Below are 17,930 nucleotides of genomic sequence, written 5' to 3' on the forward strand. Positions count from 1 at the left end.
CTGGTTGCACAGGAAGATCCTACAGCGTGCCACACAGATTTTAGCTTAGGCGTCCGAGCTAAGGGATGTAGAAAGACGGCGTGTGCGGGACCGTGGAGCGGAAGCGCGGCCGGCTTATGGCTTTGGGGGGTGGATGCAGGTGGATGGTCTACCTCAAGCTGTCGTACTTCAGGCGCGCTGCGAGCCTTGAGCAGGGTCCGCATCGTCGCTGTAATACCCATCATCGTCAGCGCTCGCTCGTCCAGTTAACTCGTACTCTTCAGCGTCTCCCAACTTTGCGGCAGGGTTAACATCAACGTCTTTGAACATGCGATAGAACACGACGCCCGCAACTCCGGCGATAAACGCCAATCCAAAGTACAACCACTGCAAGTGCGGGTCCCTTGCCAATGGAGCGACCAAGATACCCAGCGCACTTCCACCCGCGCTGGTGAGCAGGAAGAGACTCATAATGAAGCTCTTCATGTTCTCGGGTGCCTTCGCATATGCCAGTTCCAGGCCGGTAACACTAGCCAGGATCTCGCTCAGTGCGATTAACACGTATGCTGGGGCTTGCCATGCGACGTGGACTTCGTTTGGTTTGAACTTCCCTTCGCTGATCTTTCCGGCGTCGCAGTTCGATGGGCTGAAGTAGCAGGGTGGTGCTGCGTAGATCTTTGATTGGAGAGCGCCTGCGTATAGCATGGCGAGCGCGGCCATGAGGAAACCGAGAGAGATGCGTGTTATTGGCATCAATGCGATGTGTAGTCGCGTACGAATGAATGGATAGACGAGGCGGTCCATCATCGGAATTAGGATGATGATGGTGACGGGATCGATGTTGGGAAGAATGTCGTTCGGAAGGCCATGCAATTCCATTTGACCGGCTTGCGAGACGAAGTTGTTCAGCATCTGCGAGTACGAGAGCCAGTAGATTGGGAAGAACAAGAAGACCTTGCATGCGACCAGCGCGGTCTTCAACTCGTCGATGAACTTGTCGTCCCAAGTCACCTTTGACCTGCTTCTTCCGTGCCCTTGAGCGGATGCTTTCGCTTTGTCAAGATCTCCGCCGTTCCTTGCGGCGATGTATAGGGCGCGAAAGCAGTTCCCAATCACGCCACCTTGAGGTGGCTTGATGATGTACTGCTTCCTTCCTCTCACCAACACCACATAGCCCACGCAGAACATAACCAATGGTAGAAGATAAGCACTCCAGAATCCAACATGCAACTCCAACATAGTCGTTGCGATCGCAGAGATCGAGCCTACATTGATGCACATGTAGAATATCATGTAGATCCTCTGCACCGTGATCTCCGGATCAACGATGACGCGCTTTCCTCCGGGCAAGTCCTTGACGAAAGGTTTGTTGGACCGCACTTGCTCCGCGATCAACGGCGACACGTTGCTCTTGATGCCACCAGTACCCAGGCCGATAATCAGCATCGCGACAATAAGTCCAGGGTATGCGGCTCCGCCTCGAACCGCCCACGGCAAGCTGGTAACGAAGAGAATCGCGATGCCGACCATGTACACCAAACTGAACCACTTAATCGTCGCATACTTCCCAAGATATTGGTCCGCAACAACGGCGCCAAATAAAGGCGTGAGGTAGCACCAGAATTGGAAGAAGTTCGTCGTCGCTGTCGCGCCACTTTGCTTCAAGCCAAGAGCGCCAGGTAGGCCATTGGGGTCGTTGTATTCGTTGGCGATGTAGTTCTGGAAGGGCCCGGAGAGTCCGTAGTAGGCGAAGCGCTCACAAAGCTCGACAACGGCGACTAGAAAAGCGCCATATGGCAGCGTGTCTGCTATGCGAGGCAGAAATAGTAGATCCTCTGCTGTCGGTATGGAGCCAATATGAACAGGCGCTTCAAAAGGAACGGCATCCGCGTCTTCATTTGCGACGTCTTTGCCATGTACTATGAGCTTTGCACTTGCAGTCTTGGTCTGCGCAACAGTGGTGTATGCACCCCGCTCTTCACGATTCTGTCGCCAGGATGAGGCCATCTTGAACCGTGTTGTTCGATCAGGTGTTCTTTCGTTATGCTTTCTTGGTGCTTGGTTGTCCTATTCGCTTGGTTGAGCGCCTCCTCGTTAGGGCGATCAAAGCCTCTTGCTGCTATATTGTGCGCGCACGCTCATGGCATGGTCAGAAACGGTATCGTGTCCATGACGGCGTGGTATTGCCTGAGTTGGGTGGTCTAAGCCGTGAGTTGATGGGATTGGAGATGAAGACACGCGTTCGCGGCCTCGGGAAGGTGAGACGGTGCTCGCGTCCGGTCTAGGCCGGATTGGTGGCTGAATACCCCACAACACATCACAACCGTTCAAAGCCATGCCTTTCGCGATCGCAAGTGAACTCGCATCAAATCTAAACGCAGTTAGGGCTGACAGCTATCGCGGAATGGGCTTGCTACTAATGGGCAAATATTGCCTCTGCCAAATACATTCGCTCAAGAAAAAAGGCCCGTAGGTACAGTGATTAGAATCGCAATCGTCCTTCGAAGCGTACTCGAAGGGTTCACGACAATGCAGCGAAAGCGAATCAAGGTCTTCGCATCAAACGCATTAGATCGAGTGCCGACCGTAAGTACCCCCGCCCCAACTACCTCTTAGCAAATCAATCCTCCTGCGTATCGGTAGCCAAGCCCCTCAAGCCACCATCCCCTCCTCTTCTCGAACAGCCCCCTACCTAGGCGTAGCAGGCGGCGTCATCATCCCACCTCCACCTGCACCCGCAATCATACCACCACCCTTACTCGCCTCACATTGCAACATGTGAAAGGCCCTCAGCACGTTCTTGTTCTCCGAGAACTCCTCCCACGCACTCTCATCATCCAGTATAGCCGGCATCCTCATCCTCACGCATTCAATGATGGCTTTGCGCAGTCCACGGTCTTTCTCTGGGCATTGTTCGTGGTAGATGCATGTAGCCAGGTCGACGATCATGGGAGGATCGGTTATGAAGGGAAGGCGGTCGATGATGGCTTCGGCGGCGCGGCGCTTGATGTTCTCGAGATTGTACTAGGTGGAAAATCAGTATGAAGGTAGGGAAAGAGAGGTACGAGAGCAAGTACCTTATCTGCGGCGATGGAGAGATCCAGGAGTTGATTCATTATGTGTTCCTTCTCGATTTCCATACGAAGCGCGAAGTTGGTGAAGATGGAACCAGTGATGGAGTTGTAGACGCCGTACATCTCATCGAGAAGTGTTGAGATGACTTGTGCCGATTCTGGGAGCTCGATGGACTGCTTCGCGGTCTCTGCGAAGCCACCACTGCATACTGCTTTGAAGTAGTGTGACTCTTTGCAAAGCTTGACGCGATGGACGCGGAATTCACTACCACCTGCAATAACAGTGAAATCCGACCACTCGCACGTCTTCCGTAGATGAGGCCACTCGGAAGCATCAGCCGGAGCCGTCATCCAAGGCTGCGCAACCCGGCTCGTGAAGCCCTGCTGTTCCATGTCGAAGTCGGGCTTCACGAATGCAACTTTCCTACCACCAATGTTAGTTTCATACCCGATATCGAATGTGGGAGGATTCATACTGTGGGACTTCATAGCTGTAGAAGAAGTGGTTTCCAGCCGCTGTCGCAATATCCTCTAGCACGTCAAGAAAGCTGCGAGCTCGGTCCGGTGACACAAACTCCAAGTCTAATTGTACACCCCAGAGGAGGACTGAGACCTTTTTGCTCTTGTCGCGCCAGGCCGCTGCGCGGGCGGTCTTGGCTTGGAATTATAGTGGCTCATCTGGCTCTGGACCCCACGCAACGGACGCGATGTTGGGGGTGAAGTATCTGATGAAGCCGAGTTCCGCGTTTGCGCGGTCGAGGAAGAGGGTTGCGGGGCCGGTTATCTTTGCGCCTTTGCCGGTTGCGAAGGATTGGAGGAGCCAGGTCGCTGACGCGGAGTCTGAGGTGGGGGGCTTGGGGAAGGGAGGCATGGTGATGAGCTAGGTCGAAGACGATGGGATTGATGCGGCGATATGTGGGATAACGAGTCGGAAGTGTAAAGAGGATGGAAGGATCAATGTACAAGACGACGAATGAAGTAGAGTATGGGAGGGGGTGCTACCAGTACCCGGAATCACGGTGATGAGTATAGCGGTATCGTTAGCAGTGAGCAATGAGCGATGAGCGGGGATTGTCGGGATGGTATCGCAAACAGGAGTCCAAGGGTCTGCCCAATCAGCTTACTCGATTAAGCCACTATTTGTAAGTTCAGCGTGATGGTGAAAGATGAAGAGTTGTGTATCAGCTGAGTCCATTGGGAGGGGTATGATGAAATCGATTGTTGCATTGCGACTCCGTGCTATCAAAGCCGTGGGTAAAGCCAGGCTATGATCAGTTCCTTTGATCATTTTAAACCGACACTCGGTGCCAGAGGTCATGTCGGGATATGTACCGCGCCCTTGAACGCCGATGACCCAGATGTTGTACAGTAAATGCGAAAAGAGATTGTTGATACCGCGTAACGCCGAGCTTGAGATCGAGCTCACCAGGTCGTCGCGACCTGCGGGTATTCCTTCTTGCTTATCTTTAGGTCGTCATAGACAGAGTCGTCACCTAAGATTTGATTAGCATAGATCACATTTGCCAGCGACTGAACAACTTACCGTGAAGATGCTCGACGCGCAGCTCATCCTCATGTTCAAGCTTCTCAATCTCCTCTTGTGGAGTCTCCTTGTCATGCTTCTGGTCCTTGGTAGTCGGCTCAACGCCACTCTCCATCTTCTCACCGATGAGCAGGATTTGGCAGTACTCATAGTCGAGGTATTTTGGCTTGACTTCGACCCAAGCCAGTCCGCGGAACTCGTCGATGAACCTGGTAATGGTCAGTCATGAACGGGTAGTCACATTGAAATCACTTACTCCTTGGGGAAGTCGGGCTTCTGAGGAAGCTGGGCGGAAGCGGGTCCGCTGCGCTCAGGGTTCTTGACGCTCATGACGAAGCTGCCCTGGTCCTTGATACCGAGGTCTTCCTGAACTTCTCCAAGCTCGGAAGGGATGGTGGTAGAGTATACGAGATGGCAGGTCCGGTCTTCAGTGCGCGTGATGGCATATACGCCTTCCGCTACCGGTGCCACAGGCTCGGTGCGTCGACTGCCTTGTGTCTTCGTCTCGTACTCGTCCGCACCAAAGAAGCTCTCCTTCAGCTCTTTGATGGAAGTGTTCGCCTTTTCGACAAATGCCATAAATTTATCATTGTGCGACTTCGGGAAGACCTTCTTGGGTAGAGCAAAGAGTCGGATGTTGTTGTCGTCAGCGAGGGCACCATCGCCTAGCTTGGCTCCGGATGGCATTGGCCGGAGGACGAAGAAGGTGCGTTGAAGGTCACCGACGCTCTCGGATTCCTCGACGCCGACGCGGTTACGGGTGAAGAAGTAGATGACGCCCTTCTCGAGAATGTTGGATGGCATTTGCTTTGCGCGCTGAGAGGACTCCTCGATCGCGCCTTCGCCGTCTGCGCCAGTCTCCTTTGTCTCGTTATCCGCTTCCTCCTCGCTCTTCTCTTCCTGTGTAGTCTCTTCGGCTTTGAGGGCGGCGTTGGTGTCTTGTTCCGCCTGGTCGTCGGTAGTCTCCATATCAGTTGATGCAGGCTTGTCATCATCGCCATTAGCCAATGCCGTCGCGTCGCTCGCGTCGACAAGGTCTTCGGCGGCTTTCTTCTCGGCCTCGTCTGCATCTTTGGAGTCTTGACCCCCATCAGAGGCGTCCTTCATCTCGCTGTCAGACTCCTTGCTGGTATCCATTGTTTCCTCGATAGTGGCTTGCTTCTTGGACGCCTTGCGATCGCGCTTGGGAGACGGCTCGACTTCGGGCTTGCGTTTGGTGCCGGCTGCGACATCGTTACCCTTTGCTGGGCTGGAGCCACCGTCGGTGCTGCGTGCAGAGGAGCGTGTTCCTGCCATTGTGGATGCAGTGAGGTCAATTGAGTGAATTGGTGTAGATTATTGAAGATATGAGTGAAAGGATGAGAGAAGGATGGGAGACAAAGCAAAGGAGTAATGAAGGGGGCGGATGTTTGCGCGCGCTGGTGGTTTGTGGCAGGCGCGTCGCGTGAAATGGTGACGTCAATGGCAGTCATTAGCACATCGACGCGTCAGGAAGGCACGTGCAGCGTTGGACCATGAGACGGAAGCCGCGAGCGGTCATGAGCGATGATTTGAGAGCGCGTGAAATACCCTCGCGCATTCACGTGCTTGACGTAGCAAACCTATCGAAGCTGATATACAAGGCCTTCGTATCGTACATCCTCTCATCGAACGCACCCCGGTCTACGTAGACGAAGCCACAACGAGGTTTGCTTATTCGTGCCTCTCGAGAAAGGCGTGAATACCGTCGGCGATGCCCTCCGGACTTGGCTTCTCAGCGCATACATCAGGAGTGAAACCAAACTCCTGCTTCAGATAATCGCGCGTGGTCGGACCGATGGTGCATATCAGGATGTCTCTCTGATCAGCAGTAGCCTTGGCTTTCCCAGTCTCTATGTCGAGCAGACCAAGGCTCTCAAGCATGGCCTGACATCCGCTTGGAGAAAACACAACGACCCACTGCCGTTTCGAGCCCTGATCCGCGTTTCTGCGCCAGATCGTCGAAAAGTCCTCCTTGAAAGACTGCATCTCTCCAGTCTCGTATATAACCAACTCATCTACTCTTGCCCTCTCTTTTGGATCCAGCTCTTCTGACTGCAGGGTCTTTGGTATTATATCCCTCCTCTTGTCGCCGACCATGAACAATACGGGTGAATTCGCAACACCCGGATAAAGGGCGTTGTAATGCTTCAAGATGAAGCCAGCGAGAGCTTCACCGTTGCCAGTTTCCTCTCCCAAGATTGGACACTTAAGACCCAGTGATCGCAGTCCGCGAGCGGTAGCTGGGCCTACTACGTACAGCGGCAGACTCTCTGGCAGCAGGTCGTCGATATCGAGGGCGCCTTCTCTACGGATTTCCTCGACAACCTCGCTGAAGGCTTCGACTGCACGCTGCGAGGTGAAAATCAGCGCACCATATGTCGCGAGACCCTGCTGCGATTGGGGCACGAAGCCGCGATTGGTGACATGTTGGCGCACCTCACGCAGGGCATCTCGCTTGAACCTGTGCTCGAGAACGGGCACGAAGACGGGCGCATAGCTGCCGTTGTCGAGTTCAAGGAACAGCTCTTCGTACGTGTCTTTGGGCACTGACTTGGTCTTGAGCAGCAGAATGGGGATGCTGCCCCGCGATTGTTCCGCCATAGCCGTGGTTTGGTGTGTGCGTGGTCGAGGCCCCGAGTGAAGGGTCAAGACTGCGGGCGGCACACTAGCCCGCCCGCTAAACATCGGGAAAAGTTGCCAGCATCCGTGGTTCACTCGAGACCCTCGAATTTAATAGTTGTCCTCCCACCGCCTCCACGCCTCGCCTGCACATTCACGACTCGGCGGTCTACCCAGATCTCGCAGACCTCTCCCCCCGCTGCAACTCCCAGTCAGCCCCTCAACCCAATTGACTGCCCAGCAAACATGGCCGACGTCGCAACTCCACCCGCCGCCCAGGCCTCGACCAACGGCGCTGCTGCCCCTCCGGCGAAGCAGCAGGTTGTCAAACCCGACAAGCCCGACGAGGACAAGTACAAGGAGGAGCTCGCCAAGCTGGAGAAGGAGCACGCCGCCGCCCTGGAGAAGCTGGTGAGTCCATGTCCCCGTGTGGTGCGCGCAGTCGCACGGCCACGAGCTGACGGGTGGCTGCATCGCACACCACCACTCAATTCGGGAAAATTACTAACGACGGCCAGAACGCGTGCAAGGCCAAGCTCGACCTCGCCAAGCCCAACAACAAGGACTCGCCCAACGCGAAGCGCCAGCAGGAGCTCAAGACGGAGCTCAACGCCATCCGCTCGACCCAGCAGGGCAACAAGTCCGGCCGCAACTCCATCTTCGAGAAGATCAAGAAGCTCGACGAGCAGCTTAAGCAGCAGCTCAACGAGCTCAAGACGGCCAAGGGCAAGTCCAACTACAAGTCGGCCGAGGATGTGGACCAGGAGATTGCCCGTCTGCAGAAGCAGGTTGACGGCGGCATGATGAAGCTCGTCGACGAGAAGAAGGCCCTGGCCGAGATCAGCGGCCTCAACAAGGCCAAGAAGAACTTCTCCGGCTTCGACTCCCAGCAGAAGAAGATCGACGACATCAAGGCCCAGATCGCCGAGCAGAAGAAGTTGCTGGACGACCCGGAGAACAAGGCCCTCTCCGAGAAGTACACCAAGCTCCAGACCGAGCTCGACGGACTCAAGGCTGAGCAAGACGAGGCCTTCAAGAACCTGAGGTCTCTCCGTGAGGAGACCGACAAGGCGCGCGCAGTGCAGCAGGAGAAGTACCAGGCCCGCAAGGAGCTCAAGGATAACTACTTCCAGCAGCTCCGCGCATTCAAGAACTACGAGTTTGAGGCTCGCAAGATCCGCAACGAGAAGAGGCGCCTCGAGCAGCTCCAGTACGTCGCTGGCAAGCGCAAGGAGACTGCCTCCAAGCGTCTTGAGGAAGCCAGCGCACCCGCCTACGGCGACGAGATCATTGCCTGCGAGGGCTTGATCCGCCACTTCGACCCCTCCGCCCTCCCTGCGAAGGAGACCACCGCCGCTAGCAAGTTCGCCGCTTCCGCCCAGCGCACCGTCGACGACTCGGGCCTCAAGGGTACCCGCATATCGAAGAAGGACACCGAGGAGGAGAGCTACATGGCCGGTACTGGTGGCAAGAAGGGAAAGAAGGGCAAGAAGGGCGGCGCCGCTGCTAGCAAGTTCAACTTGAACATCGGAATCATCGAGGAGCTCGCCAAGGTCGGCATCGACCCCCCATCAAGCCAGGACGAAGTCCCCGCCACCGTCGAGAAGCTCCAGGCCAAGCTTGCCCACTGGAAAGAGGACCAGGACCGCAAGACCAAGGAGGTGAGTCATTCTACATACCACTGCGAGGATGCTGCTAACAAGTCTTCAGAACATCGCCAAGGCGCAGAAGGAGATTGACAAGCTTGAGGCTGAAGAGGCCGCAGAGGACGCCGCCAACGGCAGCACCGACGCCGCTCGCAAGCCCGCCCAGAAGAACCAGGCCGTCAACGGCGACGCATCCGCCGAGGCTGAGCTTGCACAGGAGAAGGACGCCGCAGCGGACGCTGCTGACGACCTCAAGAAGGCCACGATCGAGGACAAGGAGACTGCCGCCGACGCATAGAGTGCGCAGTGTCAAGCATTGTCACTAGGGGTGTTAGCCTCCTAAAATTTGGGTCATATTTCCGGGACATTGGCATGGTGTAGGATCTAGCCCACATCTTCATTTCTAGCTTGGGATCTTGGAATCGGCACATTGTCCGCTATTGTTACGAGATACCAGCATGGCATGGGACGGGGTCACGGAGTGGAGTACGATGTGTCTCATTTAGACGCGCAGCAGACCTAAAAGGTTAATATCACCATCTCATCTTCAATGTGTCGATCAAAATGACATGTACCACTAAGCATCTAGAACTTGGTCATTAGCTCAAAGAAGCATGACATGACGCAAGACCCTGAGCTACAGACTAGACCATCCGCAACAGGAGCCGGTGCCAGTGACAGCCAAAAGGAGTTACCCCACATACGTAGCGGGGTGGATGTGGTTCCCAAACGCGTGGTGGTGGTACTGATGACATCATTGGCAAAGTCCTACAAAGTCGCGCGACCTTCGCAGCTTCTCTTCCACACACTACCTGCTTAACGATAACTACCCATTATAAGGTATGCTTTCCTCTCGTTTCCTTTCTCAGTGCATCGCAAGGACAGCGCGAAGGTCGCCTCGAACATTGTGTCTACAGAAGCTGACGCCTTCTCCCCAGCTACCAAACAACCACGCCGCTCAACGCGTATTCTTTACAACAACCATCACCATGTCTGGCTTCAGCAACACCGACACCGGCTCCAAGACCGCCGACCCTTACACCCAGAAGAACCTCGAGGAGCCCTCTCTCAAGGAGAAGTGCGAGGACCTGCTCAACTTCGTCGACAAGACCAAGTTCTGCCTGTTGACCACGCAGGCCGCAGACAGCGACCTCCTGGCCTCAAGAGCCATGGCTGTGGCTGCAAAGGTACTATACACCCGATTGACTACCCAAGACAGTGCTGACAAACAACAGGAGGGCCACGGCTTCGACCTTCTCTTCCACACCAACACCGAGTCCGGCAAGACGGACGACCTCAAGGAGCACAAGTCCGTCAACGTCGGCTTCATCAACAACTCAGGCGAGTGGGCCTCCATCTCCGGCCACGCCTCCATCGAGACAGACCGTGACGTCGTCCGCAAGCACTACTCTCCCGCGCTCAAGGCGTGGATTGGCGATCTCGGTGACGGCAAGCATGACGGTGGCCCAGAGGACCCGCGCATTGGCATCATCCGCGTCAAGGTCAGCACTGCACAGTACGCTGTGTCGAAGCGAACACAGATTGGCGGTCTTGTCGAGCTGGCGAAGGGGATTGCGACTGGTGAGGCGCCGAATGTTAATAAGCTGAGGCATCTTGATGAGGCGGAGATCCAGCAGTACAGGTCGCAGTAGATCACGATCATCAAACAAAGAGAAAAGAGATACATTTCTGATGACCACAGAAGTAATCAAATAATAAACATACTGTCTGTCCACCTCGATCCCCTTGTTGCATCGTGACCTTGTTGAAACCAGGGATGACGTCACACAAGCGCGTTCCACCCTAGTCCTTCCGCGTCAAACCTCGGCGCCTTGCACAACTTGAAGCATTCACCCACCAACACCCGTCGCATCCCCCATAACCCCCCTCTGCGCATTTACAATGGAAGACCCAGGTACGTCGCCCCCCTCCCTTCCTCTCCTCCGCCCATCCTCTATCCTCCATCCCTCATCCCTCCAGCGCATCTCGCTAACCAAGCCCTCCCATCGCAGTCAAAGAAATACCCGCCATCATCCACCTCCTCACGCAATCACCCCCGTCCCTGCAGCGCGCAACCATCGACAAATACTTCACACCCGACGCCGCCTTCTCGCATCCTTTTTGCCGCACATGGAGCCGACCGAATTCTAGGTGGTTGGTCGAGCGGACGTATCGGTGGTACAAGATTATGAGTCCGAGGATTGATTGTACGGTGCAGAGTGTTGGTACGTAATAACCCAGGGGTGGGCGGGGGAGGAGATGGAGAGGTGATGGATGTCTTACTCGATCTTTGCACTGCGTGCGAAGACGAGATTTGACATCGAGAAGGTGGTCGTGGACGCGGGGAGATGTGCCAGGAAGTGAAAGAAAGAGTGCAAGGGCTAATTAAGAACAACAGCATTCGACGAAACCAACCTTATCCTATACGCAACCATCTTCCAGATCTTCCGTATTTGGTTCATACCCTTCTACTACGCGCCCGTCCGCCTCACCACTGTCCTCCACCTACGCCAATCTCCCCCCAACTCCTCCTCCTCCTCCTCCTCCTCCTCTCCGTCCGCAAAACCAAAATACCACATCTCCAAACAAGAAGACCTATACCAAGTCGACCAATGGATCCGTTTCGTCGCGCCCGGCGCGTGGATGTTGATCTGGCTCTGGCAGGCTTGGGCCACGGTGTTTTGCGTCGCAGGCACTGTGCTGCTTTGGCCGGTTACGTGGATGGAGGAGAATTGGGGGTGGGGTGAGGGTGTGGGGATGGAGAGTGGGACGGGGCTTGTTAAGGGGTTTCGGATTACGGGGAAGGGGGGCAAGGAGGGCGAGGTTAGGGTGGATGGGTTGGGGGAGGAGGAGGTGCTGAAGAGGACGGAGTTGAGGGGGAGGATCGTGGGGTGAGCTGGATGGAAGGGGACTGCGAAGGGCGTGCGGCTGAAAGTATGTATGATGCACGGTGGGTTGGATCTATTGGATGGATTATAATAGGCAGTAGGCTTGAGACTAGTTCACGTGAACTTAGCGGTACGTTGTCTTGAAGAGTAGGCAAGTGTATCTGTACTATTTTTGCTACTCCTCCGTGTACTGTTGGACATGACTTTTTCCATATAGATGCAGGAGAGATTCTGGATCTCAAGCTAACCCTCTGTCGCTGGGCCCTCGCTTGTATTCGATAGTATTCAAATTTGTGAAGAACGGCGAGAAGGTGCTAGAAGGCATGGTTCATGATGCTCGAGATCAAAGACACCTGTATGTGAAGTGACAGGCGCGTCATGACATGTAGCCGCGGGGGCGCTAAACGAACCACGTGAACACCCGTTTTCCTCCACGCGTCGCGTCGCCCAACCCACCAACACCAAGCTACAATGCCCAACACCAACTCGACACGAGATTTCCACCACCCATACACGCCCTACGACATCCAAAATGAGTTCATGGGCGCTGTCTACACGTGTCTGGAAGAGGGCAAAGTTGGGATCTTTGAGTCGCCGACCGGAACCGGCAAATCGCTGAGCTTAATATGCGGCTCAATGACTTGGCTACGCGACCATAAGCGACGGACGTTCGAAGAAGGCTTCTCAGTGGATGCAGCGAACAGTGAGGAGCCTTCATGGATTGTTGAACACGCCCAGAAGCAGCGGAAGCAGGAGGCGCTGAGGCGTAAACAGGATTTGAATGACCGTATTGCTAAGATTAAAGCGAAAGAGAAGAGGGCGAAGGAACGGTATGAGAGCGGTGAGCCTAAGTATAAGAGACAGAAGACTGCGCTGGGAGATGTTGAAAACAATGATGAAGCGCAGTTTGCTCTGGACGACTACGAAAGCGATGAGGAGTCTCACAAACGAGCAAGAGCCGGCGCGTTTGACGAGTCTGGACTGTCGGCAGAAACCCAGGCTTTGATGGCATCACTCGGGTACAGCGTCGATGCACCAAAAGACGACGACGGAGAGGCGCCTGATGAGACGAAGATATTCTTCTGCTCCCGAACACACTCTCAGTTGACGCAATTCTCTAGTGAGCTGGGGCGCGTGAAGATGCCGCCTGCCATCGCTCCGGACGAGGATGTAAGCGGTCGTGAAATCGACACGCTTGTAGAAGACGTGAAGCACCTTACTCTTGGATCAAGGAAGAATCTCTGCATTAACAGTAAAGTCAACAAACTTGGCAGCGCCACGGCCATCAACGAACGATGTCTAGAGCTTCAGCAAAATAGCAAAAGCGAAAGCCGGTGTCCGCATATGCCGACCAAGGAAAGCGAGCCGTTGGTTAATGACTTCCGCGATCATGCGCTTGCGAAGATTAGAGATATTGAGGACTTGGGGGTGTTGGGCAAGAAGCTGGGTGTATGTCCATACTACGCTTCTAGACCAGCTACCAAGTACTGCGAGGTGAGTTCATTATTCAATTCTGCGATGTCTTCATATGCTAACAGGCTCAGATCGTAACACTACCCTACCCACTCCTCCTCCAGCGCACAGCACGTGAAGCACTTGGCCTCTCCCTCAAAGACCACATCGTCATCATCGACGAAGCGCACAACTTGATGGATGCCATTGCAGGCATCTACTCCGTATCCGTAACCCTCGATCAAGTACAACAAGCGCGTGCCCAACTCACAGCCTACCTCCAGAAGTTCCGGAATAAGCTCAAAGGGAAGAATCGCGTGTATGTTGCCCAGACAGTCCGCATCTTGGACTCTATCATCGCGTATCTGCAGTCCATCGATGCCAACACGAAAGCGACGGACGGCTTAGCAGACATGGCTGCAATCATGTCTGGGAAAGGCGTTGACCAGATCAATATCTACAAACTCAACACGTATCTCCAGGAAAGCAGACTGGCGCGTAAGGTAGACGGATACACCGTCTTCGCCGAGCAAGCGGAGAGTGGAAGCGCGCAGAAGCCAATTGCAAAGTCGGCCAAGAATAGCCCGCGACATACTGTACCGGTCCTGATGCATGTACAAGCCTTCCTCCTGTCATTGATGAACCCATCCAGCGAAGGCCGCTTCTTCTACGCGAAGGAAGAAGCCTCAGGCACAACCTTACAATACATGCTCCTGGACCCAACCTACCACTTCAAAGACATTGTCGAAGAAGCCAGGGCCGTCGTACTAGCCGGCGGCACCATGTCACCGATGAGCGACTACGAGCAGCATCTGCTTTCATACCTAGATCCCTCAAAGATCATGACACTATCCTGCGGCCACGTCATCCCGCCCTCGAACCTCCTCGCTGCACCCATCGTCCGAGGCACAAGCGGCGCTGACTTCGACTTCACCTTTGAGAACCGCAACAAAGAGAAAACGATGATCGATCTCGGCACCGCCATCTTGACGTTCGCACAGCACATACCAGATGGCGTGGTCGTCTTCTTCCCCAGCTACTCCTTCCTCGACGCTTGCATCGTCGCGTGGAAGCGCATCAAGCCCGCTTCTTCAACATCCACATCCACATTCTGGGACAGCTTCACCAAAACAAAGCCCGTTTTCCTTGAGCAGCGCAGCCAACAACAGCCGTCTACATCTACCCAACCACCACCAATATCCAAAGAAGCAACCGCAGACTCCGTCCTCACAGCCTATAGCGCAGCAATAGCATCAGGAAAAGGCCGCGGCGCCCTCCTCTTCGCCGTAATCGGCGGCACCCTCTCCGAAGGCATCAATTTCAGCGACGCACTTGGCCGCGGCGTCGTCGTTGTTGGTCTCCCGTTTCCTAACCCACACTCTGCGGAGTGGAAGGCGAAGATGCAGTATATCGCCGCCAAAACACAAGCGAAAAGCGGCGGCGGCGGCGGTAGTGGTAGTGATGGCAAGGCTGCTGCGCGCGAGTTCTACGAGAACGTCTGTATGCGCGCGGTTAATCAGTGTGTGGGCAGGGCGATTCGTCATAAAGGCGACTACGCAGCCATCTTGATGTTGGACAGACGGTATGGGAGTAAGCGCATTCAAGACAAGCTGCCGAAGTGGATTCGGGGGAGTTTGACGGGCGGGTTGGGGGTGCGGGATGTTGGGGGGAGGTTGGATGGGTTCTTCAAGGGTAAGGGTTGAGGGGGTATGCAACGCGACGTTGGCGGGTTGATGCGACGATACGTTTTCGTCGCACGCGTGCTTTGGTATCTTCGAGGTTTCGTGGCGTAGCGGTGTAGGACAGCCTTGCGGCGGTCAGAGTAGAGCTTGTACGAGTATACGCCGTTGCTTACGCTAAGGATATAGTGTACATCAATGATATACCCGGAGTGTCTACATCGACTTCTACACCGTGCGTAACATGCCTTCTCGACCAATATGCGATACGAAGTAGAAGCGGTCTGAATTGGAATCCGGGTTCTAGAATTGCCACGGCATGAAGGAAGGAGTTTGGAAGAGGTGAAGCCGGGATCACTCACCGGGTGTAATGTAAGCTCGGAGATGCCCCCGGATTCTAGTTCGCCCAAGTTCGTACTCGCACAGGTAATGCTTACACGTCGTCTCCTTGAGGGGTACAATATAAACTCTTGGAATGAGGCCCTACTCTGTCCTCTCGTTGAGTTCATTGGCGGATAGTTGGTCGTGCACTGTCGCGGTAGTGTTGTGTTCGTCCGGTGAGACGGATGTACACGGTGAAGAGACCGCTTTATTAGAGTTTACACGACTAGTAGTTGTTGCTTAGTAGATTCCTTATACGAGACTGCATGCGCACTGGGCACGACGGATGGATATATAAGGCATGGCTTGACCCATGTCTTTCGACTCATCGAACAAGTCTAGACTCATCTTCTTACATCGATACAACAACGCTCACGCTCTGCAGAACAACTACACCTACTTTCCTCTAAACTAAAACCAAAATGTACCACTCTCCCTTCCTTCATCCTCCCACAACTAACCCCACCCAGCCCAAAATGCGCTTCCAAATCCTCCCCCTTACCCTTACCCTCCTCGCCAGTGCCACAACCACCCTCGCCTGCTACCAAACCTCCCGGTGCTCCGCCCCGAACGGCCCAGACATCGCCGTTCAATCCAACGGGCACAACGACCCCGAGCACAACCAAGCGCAATTCACCGTCGCCTTCAAAGACGGGAAGTATGGGCCAGACACGTTTGCTGGCATGGTGAACCATCTACGGTGTGATGTGGTTGTTAAGATTAAGAGCCCCGCGGCGAACGATGCGTTGCAGTGCTGGATTGTGCCGCCGGGGGAGCAGTGTAATTTGGATGTTAGTATTGCGGGGATTTGGTGGAGGCAGAGTTGTAGTTCTTAGGGAAGGAGAAGGTATCGAGAGAGTAGAGAAAGTGGTTGAGAGAGTGGTTAAGAGAATGGATGCGAAGAGAGTGTTGGTAGAGTACCAGCACAATCCATGGATCTGTGCAACCATTCTGGTCGTCCGTGCTCGTCAATTCATACTCCACATCCCCATCTCGTTCTGCCGCGAATGATTGCTCGCTGACCGTGTAGCTTTTGGGTCAACAGCTGGCTTGGATGCCTACCCGCCCAAGTCGATATGTTCTTTGCTCAACGTAACGTGATGCGTCGTCCCTGAAGGTTAATAATGATTGCGCATAATCATTCATCACGCCGTCTTTCTTAGTAACCTGTAGGGCAAAGGCAGTTTTGAAAAGCGACTCGCATTAGGCCCTCGTCGCTCCCTTCCTAAGTACGTCAACATACACTCGAAGCCATATACACTCCTTGGATTCCGTTGGCGCTTTTCTTGAAGACTAGCGCGTGTTATAGACAGCACATTAAAGACAGATATGAGCAGCGAACATACTAGGGCTCTGAACTTCTAGGCGTGCGGAGTTTGCAGTGAATGGAACCGTGATGCGAATCGCTTCCTAAGGCAGATCGGACCTTGGGTGATGGGCGAAGAATGGAAAGAATACCTAGGTGTCTTAGGTAGCCGCAACCAGAAGCTGTGCTGTGGAGAAGCTTACCTAGGCTGATTACCGGTCAACCAGAACTTTGACGACGCGCTGAGCGGGCGAGCGTCGGCAAGAGTATGTCGTAGGTGGATTAGGGCCAAGATAAAACTACATACACAGTCGATGTGTGAGTATGCCAAGAGTGGGTGGGCTCTTCTTCGCACTAAGCCAGAAAACACTTTAGGACCTCCCGAGACGAGTATCCCTGAAATTGCACTAGGTCAACGAGTGCATTAGAACCTTCCGGAACGAGTATCCTTGGCTGCCCGCTGGGGTGCCTTCTCATCCCTCAGCCAATCACTGTCATATTTGCCTAGTGCGCACTCAGTCAGAAGCAATCAGCCTGAGCTCCTGCGCAGCACATAGCTCACGGTCGCGGATTTGGGGACGTGGGCTGGTGACTCGCGAGGCCAATGAGAAAACATGGAGAAGCGGCCTGCGCCCCTAGTTGCAGGACAGCCAGCGTAGAGACATGGGGCTCATGGCTCGTGTATCCAATCGTTCAGCATGGAGACGCGGCCTGGGTCCCTAGTCCCACGGCTGGGGAAAGAGTCTGCAGGGGAGCGCGTCGGACGCCGGTGATCACAACGGTCAGGACACTTCGGTAAACCAAGCCACTCCCTCTCAGCAAATGTTCCACTTCAATGTCAATCAGTGGTCAGTATAAAGTCAAAATGGATTTCGCTCAGCATGCATCGCAATACAACTGTCCAGCAAGCTCTTTCTTTTGCTCAATCGCCGAGTCGCATTCGTTGGACACATTGCTCAGCCCGGCCGATTGTCTTTTGTACTCTTTTCAGACTACGTGACTGGATTGCGGGTAACTGAAGATATTTCGAAAGTCTGTTTCCACTGTCATAAGCAGACCGTATCATGGACTTTAATAGTAACATCCTCTCACTTCATACCTTGCCGTTTACATACTTACCTGTCGGTGTAGATACCGTACTGCACGCGCCATCCTCTTCCACATCCGGATGGTCGAAAGAAGCCATCTTCACCCTTCTCAGCGTCTTCCTTACGATAACCCTCGCCCTCGCCGGCCTCATCTTACGATACTACTTGAACAATGGCACGTTTAATTATCGGACGTCTAGGCGAGGCTGGCGTACCCATCCAGGTAAGCAACATGTCGAAGCGTATATGCGTGA

General features: G+C 54.4%; 8 protein-coding genes across 8 annotated transcripts; 4 read left to right on the top strand and 4 right to left on the bottom strand.

Annotated features, from left to right (window-relative positions):
* Positions 1-168: 168 nt before the first annotated feature.
* J4E90_010581 (uncharacterized protein) lies at positions 169-1,986 on the bottom strand (the record flags this gene model as incomplete). Its single annotated transcript, XM_051440093.1, has 1 exon — positions 169-1,986. One exon carries the CDS (start codon positions 1,984-1,986, stop codon positions 169-171), a length of 1,818 nt encoding a protein of 605 aa, XP_051285990.1.
* Positions 1,987-2,667: 681 nt separating this feature from the next.
* J4E90_010582 (uncharacterized protein) lies at positions 2,668-3,924 on the bottom strand (the record flags this gene model as incomplete). Its single annotated transcript, XM_051440094.1, has 4 exons — positions 2,668-3,003; positions 3,057-3,477; positions 3,530-3,692; positions 3,744-3,924. The coding sequence occupies 4 exons, from the start codon at positions 3,922-3,924 to the stop codon at positions 2,668-2,670; spliced, it is 1,101 nt and encodes a 366-aa protein (XP_051285991.1).
* A 551-nt stretch (positions 3,925-4,475) lies between these two features.
* Positions 4,476-5,892, bottom strand: J4E90_010583 (uncharacterized protein; the record flags this gene model as incomplete). The annotated part of the gene is made up of 3 exons (XM_051440095.1): positions 4,476-4,546; positions 4,597-4,805; positions 4,853-5,892. The coding sequence occupies 3 exons, from the start codon at positions 5,890-5,892 to the stop codon at positions 4,476-4,478; spliced, it is 1,320 nt and encodes a 439-aa protein (XP_051285992.1).
* A 396-nt stretch (positions 5,893-6,288) lies between these two features.
* Positions 6,289-7,218, bottom strand: J4E90_010584 (uncharacterized protein; the record flags this gene model as incomplete). Its single annotated transcript, XM_051440096.1, has 1 exon — positions 6,289-7,218. One exon carries the CDS (start codon positions 7,216-7,218, stop codon positions 6,289-6,291), a length of 930 nt encoding a protein of 309 aa, XP_051285993.1.
* A 264-nt stretch (positions 7,219-7,482) lies between these two features.
* J4E90_010585 (uncharacterized protein) lies at positions 7,483-9,180 on the top strand (the record flags this gene model as incomplete). Its single annotated transcript, XM_051440097.1, has 3 exons — positions 7,483-7,647; positions 7,755-8,897; positions 8,947-9,180. 3 exons carry the CDS (start codon positions 7,483-7,485, stop codon positions 9,178-9,180), a joined length of 1,542 nt encoding a protein of 513 aa, XP_051285994.1.
* A 691-nt stretch (positions 9,181-9,871) lies between these two features.
* J4E90_010586 (uncharacterized protein) lies at positions 9,872-10,534 on the top strand (the record flags this gene model as incomplete). Its single annotated transcript, XM_051440098.1, has 2 exons — positions 9,872-10,069; positions 10,118-10,534. 2 exons carry the CDS (start codon positions 9,872-9,874, stop codon positions 10,532-10,534), a joined length of 615 nt encoding a protein of 204 aa, XP_051285995.1.
* Positions 10,535-12,241: 1,707 nt separating this feature from the next.
* J4E90_010587 (uncharacterized protein) lies at positions 12,242-14,925 on the top strand (the record flags this gene model as incomplete). Its single annotated transcript, XM_051440099.1, has 2 exons — positions 12,242-13,264; positions 13,315-14,925. 2 exons carry the CDS (start codon positions 12,242-12,244, stop codon positions 14,923-14,925), a joined length of 2,634 nt encoding a protein of 877 aa, XP_051285996.1.
* Positions 14,926-15,758: 833 nt separating this feature from the next.
* J4E90_010588 (uncharacterized protein) lies at positions 15,759-16,144 on the top strand (the record flags this gene model as incomplete). The annotated part of the gene is made up of 2 exons (XM_051440100.1): positions 15,759-16,062; positions 16,119-16,144. 2 exons carry the CDS (start codon positions 15,759-15,761, stop codon positions 16,142-16,144), a joined length of 330 nt encoding a protein of 109 aa, XP_051285997.1.
* Between the last annotated feature and the right edge of the window lie 1,786 nt (positions 16,145-17,930).

The sequence above is a fragment of the Alternaria incomplexa genome (assembly GCF_024043165.1).
Source record: "Alternaria incomplexa strain BMP 0042 chromosome Unknown scaffold_24, whole genome shotgun sequence".
NCBI classification, from domain to species: Eukaryota; Fungi; Ascomycota; class Dothideomycetes; order Pleosporales; family Pleosporaceae; genus Alternaria; species Alternaria incomplexa.